The sequence below is a fragment of the Echiichthys vipera genome (assembly GCF_963691815.1).
Source record: "Echiichthys vipera genome assembly, chromosome: 16".
NCBI lineage: Eukaryota > Metazoa > Chordata > Actinopteri > Perciformes > Trachinidae > Echiichthys > Echiichthys vipera.
In genome coordinates, this window is record NC_139841.1 from 21,813,042 (window position 1) to 21,834,221 (window position 21,180).

A 21,180-nucleotide genomic window follows, 5' to 3' on the forward strand; every position below is an offset into this window, starting at 1 on the left:
ACCATAGAAAGAAAAGCTGAGTTACGAGTGTAAATGTTAGAGTCTCAGGGATTCGGTCATATCGGTATCACGAATAAAAATAGTCTGGAGATGGTGTCAGAGACATTTGGGGTTTGGTTTTATCTCCGAGCCAGCTGCAGCGTTCACTGTCTGACCTCATCAACCGCGCCACGATGTGACTCAACCCAGGTCCGCCGGCAGACTGATGTGGTCTCCTGGCTGCAGCTGCAGACCGTGCATAGAGGTCTGTGGGGCTTTCTGTGATCCAGAACCCAAATGCCTGTAAAGGCTCATTGTGAAAACCAATCAGATGGCAGATAAAAACTCCTGGGTGTCCTGCTGCGGACTGGATGGAGACCACATCGGCCCACACAACAAAATACCAGAGCGGCGGTGTACAGACTAACCACAAGAAACACCTGTGGTAGACGTATGGAAACTATGACTCATTATCTGCTGTTTGTTGCTATGGATACTTGTGTTTGTCCTTTTAAGTGGGAACATCAGCAGCCACTGAAACATGGCATTTATTGAATGTGAAACATCTACAGATTCAGTATTTTTGTATGCTCAATGTCAGATGTTCATCATGGAATATGTTGGATTAAAAATAGGATGCAACACGCAAAGAGGAACGGAAAAACAAACATCATTAAGGCCTAAGCCTCCTCATCTCTGCCAAATGTGGCAACTCGCGTGGTGCCAGACTTGCTGACGACCCGGAGGCCTCATGAGCAAGCAGCCTGTCTGAAGCTCTGCCGGACGGTTAACACGGCTTGTTAAGGCGCGGGCTCCAGAACGCTCATTTCCTGACTTTGCCTTGGGATGGAGGGGGGAAACGAGGGCACATGGGAAAGGTGTCACATTGGATTCCTGGAAGGAAAGGGAAAGAACCTCCTTGTGTTTCAGACACTTTGTGAAATAACTACTCAAAGTCTGGAGGTGGCAAATAGACTGGATTATTAGCTACTCATGTACAGCACATTTGTGTAGGAGCCTGTGGGAATAGGTAGCAGCCAGTAGGAGCCAAGGCAAAAGAGTTTCTCGAGGTCACTCCTTCTCTGCATGGGGCCGTCTGAGGAAGGTTTTAAAAGCAGGTTCTGGCCCTGATGCTCCTCCCTCTACAAGCTCTTCACATTCACACACACCAATTCAGACACAAAAAGAGCCAGCAGCTTCTATCAGGTTCACCATGATGGTCTTGTCTCACTTCTGATTCAAAAAGGAGGCAAGGACACAAACACACCACTCACAGCAGGAGTAGACATACGGGAAACTGCAACTGTGTCACATACTGATAAGTCACTACAGAAAAACTGCTGATCTGGGACCAGCTGGAAGGACACAATGGGTGTGTGGACAGCCTTGATACTGGCCTCGCATCTGCTTTTAAAACTGAGCTCACATGTGGAAGCTCAGGCTCTAGGTGAGTGTTTAAATTTGCATTTTATTTCAATTATTAAAAATAATGAGGGCAATTCAGGAAAGGAAATAAGCTTCTTTTGGTTCTCTGTTTAAATTTTAACACATAAGGAAAGATGTCTTTGATTTTATTTGAGTGCCTCATTTTTCTGACATCCTGGCTGTGATGTAATCCTCCATTTTCATTATCTGTCAAAAAAGATTTAATGGCTCCACCACTGGGTATTTTAACACACTATGTATGAGTTCAATGCATAATGGATAAAGCAGACACTGTGAAAACTAATATCATATGCAGACCCACAGAACACAAAGGATTAGACATGGCGCATGATACTCACTGAGGTACGAATAAAATGCTAAATATCCCCGTCAGTTCCAGCAGAGTTGAGGGAGTCGAATACATTTTTGTTTGTGACAGGAGGTTCACAGAGATAAAGAATAAAAGTAGACATCTTTCTGCTGGAGTAAAGTCACCCTGCTTTTCATATCTATCCGGCCAGATCTGCTTGATTACTTCAGCTTCAGGAGGTTCGGCTCTCTGGCTCGTATTAATTCAGCTAGGTCACACACATGGGAATAATCAGAGATGATCTGGGCGCAATATTGAACTTCAAGTCACACACACACAAACCCCCCCCCCCCCCACCCCCACCCCTCTCTCTCTCTCTCTCACACACACACACACACACAAACAGTCACACACAAATTTGTTCAAGGTCACACACAAACCGGAGCTGCAGACGACAAGTAGAAATATTGGTGTTGATAGTTTAGCAGCTTTTTACAACTCCCTCCAGTGATAGATGGCATACCTTTCATGCACCCATTACTCCCTACAATCATTGGGCAATAGCCTCCTGATGTTGTGTATAAAACACGTACAGTTTAATGGAGTTCATCATCTATCATTTTCCTTTCAAATGACTCACTGTCTGCATGAGTGAAATTGTTCAAAAGGAGGGAGACCCATTTAAATCTGCGATAAGATTTTAGCAGCACAAAGCAGCCGTTCTGTCTCTGTAAAGGGTTATTGATAAATATGACTGTCTCAAGGATGACTTCACCGGGAACGGAGATTACCGGAATTCAAAACCCGCTTTCTTCTCTGGGCACAAAGGCTCCTCGCCTGGGGACAAAACACACCTTTTAAGCAGCTATGAATCGATATTTCTATAATAACTCGAATGGCCAAGGCCAATGGTGCATTCACAGGCTGCTTGGATGTACTCAATTCCCAAGAAAGGGAGACATTCTTCTGACTTCAGTGTGTTTGTGAGCTTTAAATCGTATTGTGGAAACAACATGGATGCATGGAAAGAAGATGCGTTGCATTTTATTGCATTAGTGTTTAAACAACATGTTGATAGGGAAACAGATCAGCTATTTCTGAATGTGGGGGTTTTAGCTGTCCGGCTGCAACCGTACTGTTTTGGTTCACTCTCTCCATTCTAATGCTGTCATTTTTGGCACACACAAAAAATACACAACACAGAGCACTTAAAGGGTAAAACATTTCCCTTAGGAGACCAAAAACAGAGCACACATTCAAGTCTACTCTGCTCCCGAGTGGGCGAGAAAAACCCAGTTATTGGAGGTTTTTGTCTCAAGCTAAATTATATGGAACTGATTGTAATATTATTATTACACCATTTAACATAATTAGCTATAATGGATTTGTGCTTCAATTAGGCAGGTTACTCATGTCTAAATGTGAAACTGACTTCGCTGTTTATGTTAATTACATGCTGATGTTGATGATGTAATTCCTTCATCATTACTAATGGCTGACTGAGCATCCCTCTCTAAACATGAAACTACAATAAATCACAGCTTTCAACATGCAAGCCCTCTGATGTGAAGTATTTCTTATGCAGTAAAATGAAGAATGCTAAGCATTTGTACACTTTATAGTACTCTGTAACCGTGATAGATTTATATGCTGGTGGTAAGGAAAGGACAAGACACTGGATTACTTTATGGCTTTCAGCTGAACTAGTTTTATGAAGCTTGAAATCCGAGGTTAATGAGGAGGTAAACTGAGGCGCTTTCTCCGGATCTCTGGTATAAGACGTCCCTGACCTCCACAAAGCCCTCTGTCCAGAAGATTTATGACCAGCAGGACTGTGTGCTTTATGGCTGCGTTTCTTTGTAGTGTTACAGTTACTCCAAAAACATATTGAGGTTCATTTGTTCTTTGTGTTTTCTTTTTTCATTTTTGGACTTTCGTCTAATGGTCCAATACATTACATCCAGTCGAGAAAAAAAAATCCATCTCTTTGCATGTTACTCAACAGGTGATCTTGGCAATCCAGGATACAAAAGTAGACCTATATGCTTGGAGGTCTAAGCAGGCATTTTTGGCGGCTTAGTCACATTTAACTGCAAGATTTCTTAAGCCCTGTGTTTAGCTGAAATCCAGCATGTGACGGACAAACATGAGGAGAGAGTTAAAAGAAAAAAGGAGAGACCTCATCTGGGGATCATGCTTCGCAATCTTGGCTGACAACGGCCAATCTCTGGGAGCATTTGGGAGCAATTTTGCTCCCTCTTGACTGTGGGCCTTGCAGGCTGCTTTCAGGGTGCTTGTATTCATGATGTGTGCAGATGGCGGACAACAAAATTCATTGCACATCCTCTCTTGGCCTGCCCAGCTCCAAGTCACTTTATTAAAGGGGGACTCTGAGCATGAGCGCAAGTGTACGGCATCTCTCTGGCTTTTCACACCTACTAAGCGACTTATCAGTAGATATGTCTAAAGTCTGCAGTCTCTCTGCCTGCGAGAACAATGAATGAGCTGTGGCAGGAAACAAGAGCTCTCATACATTTTATCAGCCGAGAAGCTATGGTGTGGCTCTAACAACAAAACACCGTACACCTAACCGTCACAGTACACAGCTCTGATTTGTTACAAAATCCACATCTCTCTGATTTCTCTGAGCCAACTCTGCCTGCCAAGTTTGCACTGACTGATTGACACAGCGTCTCGCAAGAGCAACAAACACTGGTTCAACATCATCATCATCTCCTTGTCGACTCAGGATGTGTTTACTCAGGGATTGGAGCGGCTGCAGGTTGTAAATATTCATATTTCATCATCCATTACTTATGTGCTTTACCGCTTCTCTCTTTCCCCCATCTCTGTCAACAGTCTATGATCTGCTCACCTCGCCTGATTGCCTGCCAGATCTGCTGCAGGGGGGTCTGGCTGAGCAAGGGGTGAACGAGGCTTTCATCCTAACCTCCTTCAAGTTGCTGCCCAAGAGTGGAACCAGTGTGTTTTCCCTGTACAACCCCAGGGACAACAGCAAGTACTTTGAGTTCGCTGTGATGGGGAAGCTCAATAGAGGTAGGACAACATGAAAGAGACTTTGGTACAGTTTAAATCTGCACTAAATCTATATTTTTGTATCATAAACATTTTGTAAAACGTTAGATTTTATATAATAAAGCAGTTTGAGATGCTATATAAATACTGTGAAAGTATCAAAATAACCCACAGAGAAATGCACACAGTCTGACTTTAAACAAGCCATCGGGACTTCTGTATGGTTGTGATGTCACAAATATACTATACAGGTATATACACACACACACACCGAGGTAGAGAGTGGCGCTCCTGTGCCGATACAGTCATTACCTGACGGTGCAGAGATTCTGAGAGCAGATCCAAAAGACCCGTAGAGACTGACCAATCAGAGCAGAATGGGATTTTTCAGGAGGTGGGGTCTTAAAGAGACAGGCGCTAAAACAGAGTGTTTCGGACAAAGGGTGAATACAGGTATATTCAGACAGACAGTATAAGATAAAGAATGAGTTTTTGAACATTAAAGCATGTAAGCATGCTCTAGTAGTAACCCAAAATACAAGTATGAACCTGAAAATGAGAATAATATGGGACCTTTAATGACATTTACATCAGCCTCAGCTGTACTAAGTGTCCTGTACTATAAATCTCAGCATGCTAACATGCTAAACTTAGTTGTTGAACGTGGAAAACATTATACCTGCTCAAAATCAGCAGCGTCACAGTGCAACTAGCAAGACTCTTAGTCATGTTGTTATTTGGATGAATCAACCCGTTACAGTAAATACTCCTGGTAATTCCTTCCCTCTCTATTTCTTGCTATTATCTCTTCTTGCTGCCTTCCTCCTCCCCTGCTCTTTCCTGTCCTCTCAAAGCTGTGCTACGCTACCTGCGGAGTGACAAGAGGATGAGCTCAGTGACCTTTAACAACCTGGTACTGGCAGATGGCCAACAACACCGACTGTTGTTCCACCTGAAGGGGATGCAGCAACAGGGGCCAGGCGGGGTGGAGCTGCATTTGGACTGCAGGCTGGTGGAGACAGTCAGGGATCTCCCTGCTGCCTTCCAGGGTTTGCCAGCAGGTTATGGTATGGTGGAACTGAAGACCATGCAAGCCAGAGAGCAGGTGACAGTATCATCACTTACAGTATTTCCATACAATAATGAATAGGTTTCTGTCCCAATAATGGATCTGGAGGTTTCCAAATGGCTTAGTTGTCCCGTTTTATTCCAACAGGAGAGTTTGGACGAGCTCAAACTGGTGATTGGGGACACATTTGAGAATGTTGCTTCATTACAAGACTGCCACTTCCAGCAAAGAGACTCCGTCCAAACTCTGGGTAAGATTCTTTCTGTGGAAGTAAACGCCCACAGAGACAGCCAAATGTTTCTCAGGAAAACAAACCCACTGTTAGGAAAACAACAGTCAGCGTTTGACAGAGAACCCCCCCACCTCTGCTTCAGTTTAACTGAATAACAGGTCCTTTGTCTTAGGGGTCAACACGAAGCAGCTGTCCAATCAAATGCTGGAGTTAACGAAGGTGATAAATGAGCTGAAAGACGTCCTCATTCAGCAGGTGACTACCACTAAGAGCTCCTCTGAGGCCACTTAATCCCTGCTTCCTCACCCCTGACCTCCCCGACAGCTCGCCCGACAGCATATAAATTTGTTTATGTTTGACCTTTTTCAGGTCAAAGAGACCTCATTTCTCAGGAACACCATCTCAGAGTGTCAGGCCTGCGGTAAGACTATGTCCAATAGCAGTCACCAGTAAATACAATGCTAAATGTGTATTTTTGTTTGTTTTTTAAACACAGACAATACAATTACAGATGATGAATAGAAAATATTTTCCCTCTGTTGTTTAAAGGTCTGGGTGGTACTGAGGTGGTGAGACCAAAGTGTGTCTCAGGTGTTTGTTTCCGTGAGGACATGTGTATAGAGACAGCGGATGGTGTCGAGTGTGGGCCGTGTCCTGATGGGTACACCGGGGATGGCTTCAACTGTGATGATGTGGATGAGGTAAGGCTCAGTGAATGTGTGTGTGTGTGTGTGTGTGTGTGTGTGTGTGTGTGTGTGTGTGTGTGTGTGTGTGTGTGTGTGTGTGTGTGTGTGTGTGTGTGTGTGTGTGTGTGTGTGTGTTCGGTGTGTGTGTGTTTCTCTACTTAAACTTTTTTGTGCAAATCAGACCTGCAGAGTAGGACATTGTGCCCACCTGGCTCTACTTCAATTCTTGTATTTTCAGGCTATAGTTTAGGTTTATGGTTAAGGTTATAGTTACTGTTAAGATAGGCAAAGTTGGCCTATACAGACAAAATCATACAAAATATTACCAGATGACAACATAGTAGCATCTTTTCATATTCTGGCTTTGGATCCAGACCTGGACCTGTGACCTGGAAGGACACTCAGTGCACAGACCTCCACTAAGGCCACACTCTATCTCACAATATTAATGAAAGTCAAAAGTATTTGTATTTTATGTGTATCCGCCCTATGATTTGGATCCACTCCAAAATTTAATGAGTTCGTCCTTGGCCCATGTTTCACCCCTCCAACAAGTTTCATGAAAATTGAGTAGTCCAGTTGTTTTTTCGTAATCCTGCTGACAAACAGACAAAACAAACAAACCACACCAAAGACATATCCTCTGTGGTAAAGGTCATTAACAGCTTGTAAAATCCACTTATTTCCACTGCAAATTAAAAAAAGGTACGTGGCAGAGGGGGTCCAACAGCCCACATCCATTGCTCGTTCTCCCAATTTGATGCTAAATAGAGGATAGGTACCTCTGCCAAGGAGGTTATGTTTTTAGGCCCAGTTTGTTTTTCAACTGTTGTCTGATTTTCATGAAAACTTGATGGAAGGGTGGAGCATGGGCCAAGGATGAAATAATAAATAAATAAATAAATAAATAATACTTTTTGAAGCAGAGCCAAATCACGGGGCGGATACATGAATGATTTTACTTTTACTCTTTTGTAAACATTGCATTTTGGCCTTTGTGCTGCAGTCATGTCAGTAATAATCTAAAACAAATCAGAGCCCTCACTGGGAAAATTCACACTACACTAGCACTGTGAGATAGGGCATGCCTTGGCCTGAGGTCTGCACTGTCCAAATGCCCTTCTAGTTAGCCATATAATGGGAGGCTGGGTAGTGTAGACATTTTGTTCAATTCCCATGAGGTAAGCGTGGGCCTAAGGCTGTTGTTCTGTTCACACAGTGTGTATATTCCCACACAGGAACTCTGCCACTGTGTAGACAAAACAGTAAACTGGGCCTGCAGTTATTATTTATTTTGGATGGTCTTTATTTTTGTATCTGAGCCTTTATTAAAAACGGAGGCAGCGAGGTGACAGGAAATGAGGTGAGACAGACGGGGGAATAACATGCAACCTCACAGAAGCTAATGTGGTATAATGGATGTTCAGGAATGAAAGCCACAGGTAAACGTAAACGTCTGGGAATTCAGTGAAAGCAGCGTGAGCGTTAATGAGGTCCTCATGAGGATAGAAACACAAGGATACGTGCGTGTGTGTTTCCCTGTCTGTCTTCTTGTGTTTGCACTGATCCCTTTTTAAGGACTGGCCCCTTCGGCGTTCTCTTTTTTGCATGAGCAAATGTGTCATCAGACCTAAAAGCTTTTGGGGAGAAGCCCTGTGAGAACCATATTCATTTTTCAGCTTCAACAGAGCTCATGTCCTCCTTCCTACAGTGCCAGTTTAACCCCTGCTTCCCCGGAGTCAAGTGTGTGAACACCGCCCCGGGTTTCCGCTGTGACGCTTGTCCGCTGGGCTACTCCGGCCTGGCAGTGGAGGGCGTGGGTATTTTGTACGCCCAGAACAATAAACAGGTAAACAGTGGGTAAAATATGGTGGACAGACAAAATTAGACTAAAAAGTAAGAAATAGGGGTGCAGGCAAATTACAGCATATTACACAGAAGACATAAAACATCATTTAAAAAGGGGGGGGGGGGGGGTATCATGTCATTTTGAGGGGAAATGGGGTAAACCTTTCGATTACAGCACTAATTTGGATATTGATAAAGTATTTACTGGTCACCTATATGAGGACTGATAAATAGCTATCTCTTTAAAATACTTATATAGTACTTATGTATGATAAATTATAATATTATATGTAGGACATGAATTGTAGTTTTGGGATCCAAAGAGGGATCTGATGATTAAAACTAATATAAAAGAAGAACCTAGAACAGCTTCCTATGATATCATGAGATAAAAAACTATTACCCTCTAAAATGTAGTGAAGGAGAAGTATATACAGTATATATCAAGTCAAGTAAAAGTCCTAAATTGTACAAAAGAACAACAGGCTACTTGAATAAATTGACACACTTACTTGTTGTTCATTCTATACAGTAATTACTGGAACCTAAAAGAATATATATGGAATTAATGTAAACTGTCATAAATACAAAACTTTGGATGATTTCACATCTTATTCATCATATTGTTTCAGGTCTGTGACGACGTTGACGAATGCAAAGGACCCAACAACGGAGGCTGCACAGCAAACTCAGTCTGTCACAACTCTGTGGTAAGACCACCGTAGACTATTATCCCAACGCTACACATTGGCTTATGCTGGACGATTATTTCCTTTGTGTGACTGTCAAAAGAAACCAGATGTTCTCATTCTTGTACAGGGCTCTTACCGCTGCGGCACCTGTAAGACAGGTTTCACAGGAGATCAGGTGAAGGGCTGTAAGCCAGAGATCAGCTGCGGCAACAGCCTGACCAACCCCTGCGATATCAACGCCCAGTGTATAGCAGAGAGGGACGGGTCAATCCATTGTCAGGTAGGATTTCACACTTTTTTTTAAACAGGCACACTTACTATCTGCACACACATACTGCACATAAGCACAACTTTAAATACATGCTGTCTGAGTTTCCTTTGTCTCGTCAGTGTGGAATTGGCTGGGCCGGTAACGGATACCTGTGTGGGAAAGATACCGACATCGACGGATATCCAGATGAAAAACTCAAATGCAAAGACGCAAGCTGTAGAAAGGTACCAGAGGCAAACTGTCAGCAGATGGAATTTTTCTTTGATAGGGGCAAGCCGTTTAAAAAATAAAAAGATTTAACTACAACATCTCCTCACAGGATAACTGCGTCTTCGTTCCTAATTCGGGTCAAGAGGATGCCGACAGGGACGGTTACGGAGACACCTGCGACGACGATGCAGATGGTGACGGTATACCAAACGAGCAGGTTGGTGGAAACGTTTTAACAAATGCAAAAGAGCACAAAACAGCTGCAACTGGTGATGATTTTCAATGAATCATGCACTCTACAAAAGGTCAGAAATGAGTGACACATGCGCATCACAGTTTGGTGATGTCTTTAAATTGCTCGATTTGTACCACCACCAGTCCATAACCCAAAGATGTTCAATTAACAACATACAAGACAAAGGAACGCAGCACATGATTACAATTAAGAAGATGGAATCAGAGAAGGGTGAGCAATTTTGCTTGGCTTAAAAGGACTAGTTTGGAATTTGGGAAATAGGCTTATTCACTTCCTCGATGAATATTAAACTGGAAGAATGATACCTAAGCACAAAAACTGGAAGAATGATACCTAAGCACAAAAACTGGAAACAGAGGAAAACTGCTGGTCTGGCTCCATGCAAAGGTAACTAAATCTGCCTACCAGCACATCTAAAGTTTACAAATTAATATATGTGTGTATATATATATACTGTATATACAAAAACATAGAAAACACATGCACACACAAGCTTGTCCAGTGACAAATGCACTCACAGAAATCCACATGCTGTGACTGATACCTTTGTGTCTCAGGACAACTGCTGGTTGAAGCCCAACGTAGACCAGAAGAACAGTGATAAGGACAGCCACGGTGACGCCTGTGACAACTGTCGCACGGTGGAGAACCCTGACCAGAGGGACACCGACAGCGACGGCAAGGGGGACGCCTGTGACGATGACATGGATGGAGACGGTATGCAAGATAAATTACATCACTAACACTGATGCTTGTGCTTATATAACCAGCACTGAAGGAGCTCACTGGTATGACTTATTACTCTGTTCTCTCCTTCACATTTCCTCCCTGCCCTTACATTAAATTACTGACTGATTACTCTCTTAATCATGTTATAGAGATATATCACTGTGTAGTAGTATGGATGTTTATATAAACCAACTTGAAGGCTTAAGAAATAGCACTGCAAAAAAGAAAAAAAAGTCAAGGCCAAAAGCAGTCTGACCCCTGAGCGAACACAGACTTTGATCATTCACCAGCATGATTACACCTCCACAAACCCCCACAGGAAAGAAGATAGCTTTCCCTCTATTGCTGCTGCTTGACCTTTATGCATTTGTGGTGCCGCTGCTGCCTCCCAGCGATGGATAGAAAATAGCATCTGAACACTAACTGGTGTTCAGCGACATAGCAATTGCAACAGTGCAACCCAGTGGTGAAATGACAAATAACCTGACATAATGACTCAATAATTACTGTCTCGATGTTTATATGCATTAATTAATCACATAAAAGTACTGATTGACCTCACTCAGAGTTGGTGTTTGTCAAGATATAAAAAAAAAAAATCTTGCTTACTGTAATCACCTTGATTAGTTTTAGAGGTCAAAACTCTAATTAAATCAATCAAATTGATTAAGTAAACATCTCATGATTGTATCTGTGTAATTATTCATATTTCTATTTGGCAACGCCCATATTTGTTAATTACTTCATGAGCGTTTACATCAGAACATTAGTTCAAATGTACATTATTAATGCAGTATTAAATAAACTGTACTGTCGCTTAAGAGGAAGAAATGCAACAAATCCACACAATTAAGAAGCTGGAAATAAAGATTTATTGGCATTTTGGTGGAAATGTTTGGATTGATTATCAAAATTATAGCAGGCTGATTTCCTTGTCACAGCAATTTAAAAAAATATACTTTATCATTAAAAAAACAACAAATCAATGACATTCTTCGTGACAGCCAAAGTCCAGAATAAGTGGCAATAAATCTGGAAATATTCTCTGTACCTGCCCCCTCTGAATATATCATACGTGACAATGATCTAGATTCACTGCTGAGAAGAGCTCGACTGACTGTTAACTTAAATAACACCAACTATACCCTATTGTTCATCGGCGAGCAGGCCTGAAGAACTTTCTGGACAACTGTCAGCGCGTGAAGAACAGAGACCAGCTGGACCGGGACGGGGACGGAGTGGGAGATGCCTGCGACAGCTGCCCCGACATCCCCAACCCAAACCAGGTCAGTCAGAGCCAGATAGATAGATGGATAGCTGTGGTGGAAAGTAACTTGCATTTCATTTTGGTTATAATTGTACTTTGCAAAATGTATTTCCATTTTATGCTAAGGTTTATCTACATTTCGGGTCAAATATTGAACTTTTTACTCCACTCTGTTACCGTTAAAGTAACAAATTACTTTTGTGATTAAGATTCTACATTAAGGCTTTTTTATCATTATTATTATTTTTAAATCAGGGTCTATTTGGGACTGAGTTTTAACAGTTCCACAAATTCTCCTTTAATCTCTCAACTGGTTTCCTGGTAAAAATATCTAATGTTGAACACAAATTGTTGTTGTTTTTGCTCTTTCCTCTTATATTTGCCAGATTTATCTTGTGACCCTTATGACAAAACCACCAAACTGTATATAACGAAGTTAAACTAGCTCCACCTCAACCAGTACAAAAGTCAAATGTTGCTTACACACTGATGAAACCATGGGAGAATGGGCTATGGCTCGACTGTAATGGAGTATTTTCACATAGTTGTATTGGTACTTTTACTGAAGTAAAGGACCCTAGTAAAAGGAGCTTTTGGTGAACTCTCTGCTCTTGTTCCAGTCTGATGTTGACAATGACCTGGTCGGAGACTCCTGTGACACAAACCAAGACAGGTAATAATATTGTCACAGTCTCTATGTTGTGTTCTTACAGGTATCCGTACAGTTTTTTTTTCTACTACTGCTAGTAATACAGCTTTTATTCACGTCATGTCATTGTGTCACTTCCCCTGTAGTGATGGCGACGGTCACCAGGATACCAAGGATAATTGCCCGTTCGTGATAAATAGCTCCCAGCTGGACACCGACAAAGACGGGATGGGTGACGAGTGTGACGATGATGACGACAACGATGGGATCCCTGACAGTATACCACCGGGACCAGACAACTGCCGGCTGGTACCAAACCCTGACCAGACTGACGACAACAGTGAGTGCTAGTCTCAAATAAATAACATTTCTTCATTCACCAGTTGACAGTAACATTCTGATATGATTGTTTATATCTTTGGCTGAAAGCCAGAATGGTGATCAGAGATAAATGTTCATAATCTCCACATCCATATTCTCCCTGAACTCTTCCTGCTGTTTCACACCCACGAAGATCAAACAAAAGCAACTCTGAGCACATTATGTGGCAATTTTGTAGTAAAAGCACCCGTTTTGTGACTCACTATGACATTACATGTGTAAAAAACAGGCTCTGAAGTCAATTGGAGTGGAATATCGATTCAAATCAAGCGGGGCGAGGCAGTTTCTGCTGGCAGTCAGGGTGTTAAGTGATGTAAAGTCGGGCCACCCGTTTGCATTTTTAATTTACCTGTTTTTCGAGTTTGAAAAATGAATCAAGATACCCACAAGAGATTCCTGTTGCCAAATTGAACGCCAAGTTTCGAAGCTTTTATGCCAAGAGCCACCAAGTCTGTGACCTTTTTTAATGTCGTAGCACATTCACAGTCTTAATAGTGCATTATGACTCCAATATGAAGGAGAAAAAAGTAATTTTCCTTCAATGTAACAAGCCTTTTAATCTGAACATAGACTGTAAAAATAATGGACGTAGCTTCCGGGCCTGAAAAGTGAAGCCAAATTGGATCTGCATTATTTATAATCTCCGGAAGGGGGCGACTCCACTGGCTTCAAAAATAAGTCTGATTGTATAGAAGTCAATGAGAAAATTACCCTACTTTTTTCCTAACATGTTATATGTATATAATATTCCTAGTGAGTTTATGGTTTCGACATGGCAACCTGTCAATCAGGATGGAGGCTTAGCGATAAATATCCACGACACTGTGTTCATTTAAATAGCAGTGGTGTCATTTTAGGATTTTGACTCTCTCAGTGAGTTTTCACTTCTTCAGATTTGATTGTAACATTTTGGTAGCTCAAAATGTCTTGTTCAGCATTTGGTGGTTACACCTTGCTAACCAAGCTAGCTATCTAGTACTAGCATTAGGGGAACATTGGACTATTATTATTCAATATATGCTGTTCCCTGGTCACAAATAAAGTGGGGAACATAGGACCTTTTTGGGAAAAGCGGGGCCATAAAAAGCGGGGACCATGCATGTAGGACCCGGGTAACATAGATACGTTCCTTTTGCATCAAACAGAATCAGACATTCACATGACGTAATACAAGAAACAAACACTACCAAATGTGCTAGAAAAACCAGAGTATATCACCTTTTATCATGACAGACTAGGGGGAAAAGTGATCAAAGTAAATAGGGCCCTCCGGATATGGGGGGGCCATAGAAAATGCCTATGTACAGGGTCCAGATTTTTGTACTACGCCCCTGATGGCAAATGAAGCATCTCTAATTCTGAAAGCATTCTCACACAGCAGTCTGCAGACTAGAGTGAGCTTCAGTACAATCCATCTGAATTAAACAAAGAAGACAGCCTTGTTCTTTTGTTAAAATGTGAATAGACCCTTGAGAAAGGACAAATGCACTTTGGCAGCATATTTGGGATGTTTCATATTCAGACCGTGCATCTCTGCAGCTCCTGGGCTTCAATTTCCTTTGGAGGCAAGCCTCTTTGACATTTATGTTAGAGCCAGTCTAAAAACTAATTATCGTGACAAGGCAGGAAACACCCTGGTTTCAAAAGGACTGAAAGGAGCTGCTAACAACTGTCTGCACCTGTGCCTTGAGCAGGAGAGAAATATCCACTGTCTTTCTTACTTTAATTACATTTTAATTGAAGTCTAAATCCCCTTCCTCCTGCTGTCCCTCAGATGATGGTGTTGGAGATATTTGTGAGAATGACTTTGACCAGGACAAAGTGATTGACAGGATTGACAACTGTCCTGAGAATGCCGAGGTTACCTTGACTGACTTCAGGGCCTATCAGACGGTGGTGTTGGACCCCGAGGGTGACGCCCAGATTGACCCTAACTGGGTTGTTTTGAACCAGGTGAGAATACTGAGTGCTACACCCTTCATCGTGAAGAGCCTGCAGAACATTATCACATGAGTCTGCAGCTCCATTGATCTTTATAGAGAGTTTCAGCTCACTGTTTAGCTCTACAATTCATAACTTTACTATGCTTAACTGCTCAGCACGAAACAGACACAGTTAGTGACTACTGGTGAACAGAGAGAGGACCACTTAGCAGCTAGATGTTCAATGTAGCAACCTAAAAGATGATTATAATTCAGTGTAATTGCAGGTTTAATCTTTTGCTTAAAACAAAATGTAAGGTGCATCTCAAACAAATTGTAATACGCCTAAAATATGAATTAGTTTGACAAGACTTCATCATTAACAACTCTTTCTTTCTCACACAGGGAATGGAAATTGTTCAGACCATGAATAGTGACCCAGGACTTGCTGTTGGTAAGAGGCATTTCCTTTGAGTTGAAGTCACTATAACATACAATGTTCTTGAGAAAAAGAAAAATTTAGTCTGAACAGAAATAATATACTAATTACAGTTTCTGTTGTCAGGTTACACTGCTTTCAGCGGAGTGGACTTTGAGGGCACATTCCACGTGAATACAGTGACGGACGACGACTATGCCGGCTTCATCTTTGGCTACCAGGACTCGTCCTCCTTCTACGTGGTGATGTGGAAGCAGACTGAACAGACCTACTGGCAGGCGACACCCTTCAGAGCTGTGGCTGAGCCCGGCATCCAGCTTAAGGTGAAAGCAAATGTCATGCCACGAATCGCCAGCAGCATTCTCATCCTATTTTTATCCTTGAACATTATTTCTGCCTCTCTCTTGTCTGTTTGTTTTCACATCCGCCCTCACTTCTTTCTGTTATCTGTCGCTGTTTATCAGGCTGTGAAGTCTAGATCGGGCCCCGGGGAGCACTTGAGAAACTCGCTGTGGCACACGGGAGACACCAACGATCAGGTGCGTCTGCTGTGGAAGGATCCCAGAAATGTAGGCTGGAAGGACAAGGTGTCTTACCGTTGGTACCTGCAGCACCGCCCACAGGTCGGATACATCAGGTACGACAAAACGTCTTCTAGATTTACATTTACATATTGATTTCATGCTAGCACATGTTGAAACTTCTTAAGTGTTTATCCATTGGGTAAAACAATGGTTAAACATTTTGGGAAATACACTTTTTCACTGTTGAAGGTGAAGGAACAGCTAGCTTAGCTTAACTTAAAAACAGGAAGTAGAGGGAAACAGCTAGCCTGGCTCTGTCTGACAGTAACACAAATCCACCTACAAAAGCTCTGATTAACAAGTTGTTTATTGTAGCATGTTTATTTAACACCAACATTTTACAAAGGGGTTATGTGCAGGATTTTTTTTTCTCAAATAAAGTGGACTGGTTGCCCTGTAACCTCACAGTGACAACAAAACTCCAGAAGAGTAATTTTATTCCACAGTGTTTGTCGGTCGTGTCTAGATGGTAACCCAAGATTTGCAAAACTCTTGTGAAATGGTTGAGGTAAGGCATTGACCACGAAATTTTAAAGTTAGATGGTTGAGGTTAGGCATTGACCACGAAAGTTTTAAGTGAGATGGTTGAAGGTAGGTAATGGTCTTTCATAGTTAAGGTTAAGATATGTCGTCAGACAACTAGTCGTGCGAGTGCTTTCACAAAACTAGAGTAACCATCTAGAAACCACTGTGTTGTTCAGATCAAACTAGATATTACTGAGATTAAGAAGTTCTGGTGGGCAACTTTTTAAGCAATGCAGAGCCAGGCTATCCGTTTCCCCTGTATCAACTCATTATGCTAAGCTAAGCTAATTGGATGCTGGCTCCAGCTACATTACAGTGCTATGAATCTTCTCATGTAACTTTTGGAGAAAGTGAATTAGTGTTGTGAGTGGAACGCACAATATATATTTTTTGTTTGTTTAGGGCACGGTTTTATGAGGGAACTGAGCTGGTTGCAGACTCTGGTGTGACTATTGACACGACCATGAGAGGAGGACGACTCGGCGTGTTCTGTTTCTCTCAAGAAAACATCATCTGGTCCAATTTGAAATATCGCTGCAATGGTAAGAAATGAAATATCCACATATGTTGAATTACTGTGATTGCATGCTATGGAGCTTTTTGCTATTTGTTTTTCGAATACATATCTTCTTATTGTGAAAGAGTAATGTGTACTTTAGACTGCATGTTGTTGATGTTGCATAAACTAGACTACAGCTGTAAACAGAATTAGTTTGGCTTCGCTTGGCTATTACATTCTGAGCTGGTCTCATGATTCCCGACTTCTCACTTCCACAGACACCATCCCGGAGGATTTCCAGGAGTTCAGCACTCAGCACGGCACTGACTCACTCTAGAGTCAAGACAAAAATATGACGCGAGATCTTTAAAGACTGTGTGTCTGTGTGTGAATGTGAGATTTTGTGTGTGCATGTGTGCTTGTAAGAGTGTGTGTTTGTGTCTGTCTGTGTATTGACGTGTACAGTTTCAGTGACTATATGCCCACAAACTTCGTACTGTATGTGCATATTATCGCGTCTGTTACTTTTCCCAGTGGTGCCTTCCTGATCCCTAATCATCCCTTTACAGTCCAACCGAGCTCGTTATGCTGAATATTATAAGTTATAATTTTACTGAACATGATGCAGCGTGACCTGACATGTGCTGTAAAGAACAAGAAAGTAACATAAGATATCATAATGAAACTTAACATATGGATAATAATGGACAGTTTCCCATAAAGTTCCCATATATTTTCAAAATAAAAGGGAACGTCATCATATAAAAACTTATTTTGCGCCCACAGAGGAGATTTTAGCTCATGTGGAAAGAAAGTTATCACTTTGGATTAACCTCATACTGATGTTTCAATTTGTTTTGATCACAAACAGGCTGTTTGTTTAACTATCAGTGTGGTATTTTCACTCCTTTTGTGGAGAGCAGACTCAACTCTAAGTGTGCCTTGTCTCACTTACTGTAGAAGACTAACTTAAAGCTCAGTGTAACCATGTTTTCTCTTTCAATCATTTGGTCCTTAACATCTTGATCATTCCATATCTATATACACAAACCTGGTCAAAATAAAGGGCTTTAAAGTATAATTTTGTTGATGTTGATGTAAACAATGATCAGTATTTTTTTTTCCTTCCAAAAAATATATATATTCTTTGATGATTAGATGGGTTTTTAATGTAATTCACTGTTGGCCTGAAGATACCAATAGGCAAAACATCATACAGCCTACTTACTGGACATGCAAACCAACAATAAACCATGAAATTACCTCTCAACAATACCATACTTTCTCACATTATCATTTGGCACATTATCATTTGGTACTCTAGAAACAAAGGCCATTATTTTGCTTGAGCAGGAAATACTTACAAGAACATTCTTATTCCTGATTAGCTCTGCAGATGAATAGTGAAACTTTGGTTTGCGCTCCAGGCAGGCTGTCCTCCAGGGGGGAAAGATGAAGATAAGAGATTTTTGGGCTTTAATATAGACAAGAGGAGGCTACATGCAGATTCCTTTATATCTGGCTGTTTTTTTCTAATCAAGTATGTGTGCCTTTGAGCCTTGAGAGGTAAGAAAAGAAGAAGTCAAGTGACTCACCTGTAAATGGAGAAACAGAAAAAAGTTCTATTGTATTAATCAGAAATAATCAAATGTAAATGGTTTGAAGATAACAGGTCTGAACTACCTTTGGACGTACGCGTTTAGATAACAGGTCACTGATATTTACTCTCAATCACAAAACTTACTGCAGAGCTGTTTTGAGCAGCTTCCATATTTGTTGATTCTTAAGAAGTATTGTGGCACGGAAGGAAAAGAGGCTACAAACAGAGCTGGGGGATCAAGAGGTTCCCAGCTCACTCAACATAAACACAGTCAGGCTTTCATGCTGAGAACTGTGACGGGGGATGTTGACGATAACAGTGGGAAGCTCTTTGGGAAATCTGCTTTGATCACTCCTTCAAAAACAAATTTGAAATAAAAAAAAAAGAATAGAAAACTACGTGGCAAGCTGGCAGTGAAGTTTAGACGTGAGCTCTCACTTCCCTGTTGGGATTGTTTCCACCTCAGGGCGCAAAGGGAATCGTGTTCACACTTAGTTTGTGTGCAGGGAGGCATCTGTTTGTGAACAGCAGGGAAGGGTGGATAACAATGCAATGTCAGGGTCTGACTTATGAGGATTATTAGGAAACACTAATGAGCATGAGGACTGTAGAAGCACATACCTAGAACCAGCCATGCTAGCAGCTCTGAGAGACCGTACGTCACTAGATGAAAAGTTTAAAAGGGCACATAAGTTATTACAATTCATCCTGAGGGGAACATGAATGTCTTTGAATGAAATTACATCAAAATCCATCCAACATTAGTGGAGACATTTTACTCTAAACCACCCATGTCAGGGGATCACCAAAGGTCAGCATACATTTTCTGTGCATCATAAATGTTGAGTTATTTCACTGGGTAAGTGAAAAGTGTAATCTGCCAGCAGCGCTAGATAAAAAGTCAGAGGATCACCAATCCCATTAACATTCATCGTCATGGGCACCATGAATATCCAATACCAAATTTAATAGCAATCCATCCAATAACTGTTGAGATATTTCAGTCTGGGCCAGAGTGGTGAATCGACACACAGTGCCATCTCTACAACAGACAAAGACTACGTTTACAAGTGGCTAGCTATTTTCAGAAACGGACATTTCCTCTTCTCCGTTTTTAAACATAGCATGCAAACCTGTCTGTTACCAGAAAAAAAAATCCTTTACACTAACCTGTGAATAAATGCCGTCAAGAGTATGCCAAACATGTACTGTAGTTGGCAGTGTGTAGAAAAGATCAAGCCAACATTAGGCAATAACCTCTTTGGCCAAATGAAAATTGAAACATACTGGTCGCACCTATGACGCAGGTGCAAGTTCTGGCGCATACTTTGATACCGGCTGCCAAAAACTCTGTTTACATGCAAATGTGCAACCAGAGTTTTTTAAATTCTCCACTCTGGCCGGAGTTTTAAGAAAGAATCGTTTTCAGAGGCGAATTCTCTGTTTGCGTGTAAACGCAGGGCACAAACGCAGGGAAATGTTGTTTAAAAAATAACCGTGTACGTGTAAACAGGGCCAAATACAAAGTATACTAAAAGCCAAAAAGAGTATTTGAGTAGGAAACTGATATGACCTACAGTACATTAGAAGTGTTCTGAAAACCTGCTTTGTATGACTTGCTATATCATATACCATAGCCGACTTAAATGCAGAGATGGAAAGAGCACTTGAATATGTTACTATATTATATATTATTACTACTAAAAAAAAGCCTACTTAGATAAAAGTAGGTCAGGCAAAATGAGTAAACGTCCAGTTACATTTTTAAATGGTAACTCTATAGGATGAAGATGTTATGATAAACCTATTAAAGTAAAGAGCTACAAAACATAATAGCACATTAACATTTGAAGGTATACACAGCACACCACAGAGCCCCTTAAACATTACATTACAGATGCACTTTGCAGCCTGTGCATACAACCGATTACCAATTATAAAATAAACAACCTGCACCTTCCATACAGCCTTAGAGATAAAGCTCAGATAAGTAAATGAAAATTAACCGTCAATAAACAACAAGTGGAGCCCACAGCAGGTGTAACAGGCATTGAGACATAAAGTTAACAGCCTGGCACATATTTTAGAGTTAGCAGCATAATAAAACATCAGGGACAGGCAGACAACACAGACATATAGGGTATAAACAAGCAGCCACAAACACATACGGCTCATGTGGACTCACCTGTTTGAAGCCCTGAACTTCTCTGCTCTTTATTCTTCTCAGAGACAGATATAGAAACATAACCACTCCTCTCTGCTCCCACTGCGCTCCTCAAAGTATTCAAACATGTGAAGCTGAAAGAGGCTCTGCAGTCACAACATGACAGAGATGACTGACACAAAACAGCAGAGGCCTCAGCATTTAGCATGTTACCTTACACGTGTGCGCCTGTTGCACATCTGGGGTGCGTTCAGCCCCGACAGAACGTAGTAAACCGTTCATTGACCTGAAACAGTGCTGCGTTGACCCACCTTTTGTGTATGTAAGTGCACTGTCTTTTTAATACAAGGAATTGAGAGTCACGTCGCTGCTTATTTAGTAGCACCTCTGACACACCCCCAAACGGG

General features: G+C 41.5%; 1 protein-coding gene across 1 annotated transcript; it reads left to right on the forward strand.

Annotated features, from left to right (window-relative positions):
* The first annotated feature begins 1,136 nt into the window (after positions 1 to 1,136).
* On the forward strand, positions 1,137 to 18,231 carry thbs4b (thrombospondin 4b). Its single transcript, XM_083929600.1, has 22 exons — positions 1,137 to 1,426; positions 4,574 to 4,771; positions 5,605 to 5,855; positions 5,967 to 6,069; positions 6,224 to 6,306; positions 6,421 to 6,472; positions 6,601 to 6,752; positions 8,449 to 8,586; positions 9,218 to 9,295; positions 9,405 to 9,557; positions 9,668 to 9,772; positions 9,868 to 9,975; positions 10,572 to 10,731; positions 11,911 to 12,029; positions 12,631 to 12,683; positions 12,806 to 12,999; positions 14,815 to 14,993; positions 15,368 to 15,416; positions 15,528 to 15,724; positions 15,866 to 16,038; positions 16,913 to 17,052; positions 17,288 to 18,231. Exons 1-22 carry the CDS (start codon positions 1,348 to 1,350, stop codon positions 17,344 to 17,346), a joined length of 2,823 nt encoding a protein of 940 aa, XP_083785726.1. The 5' UTR covers positions 1,137 to 1,347; the 3' UTR covers positions 17,347 to 18,231.
* Positions 18,232 to 21,180: the final 2,949 nt, after the last annotated feature.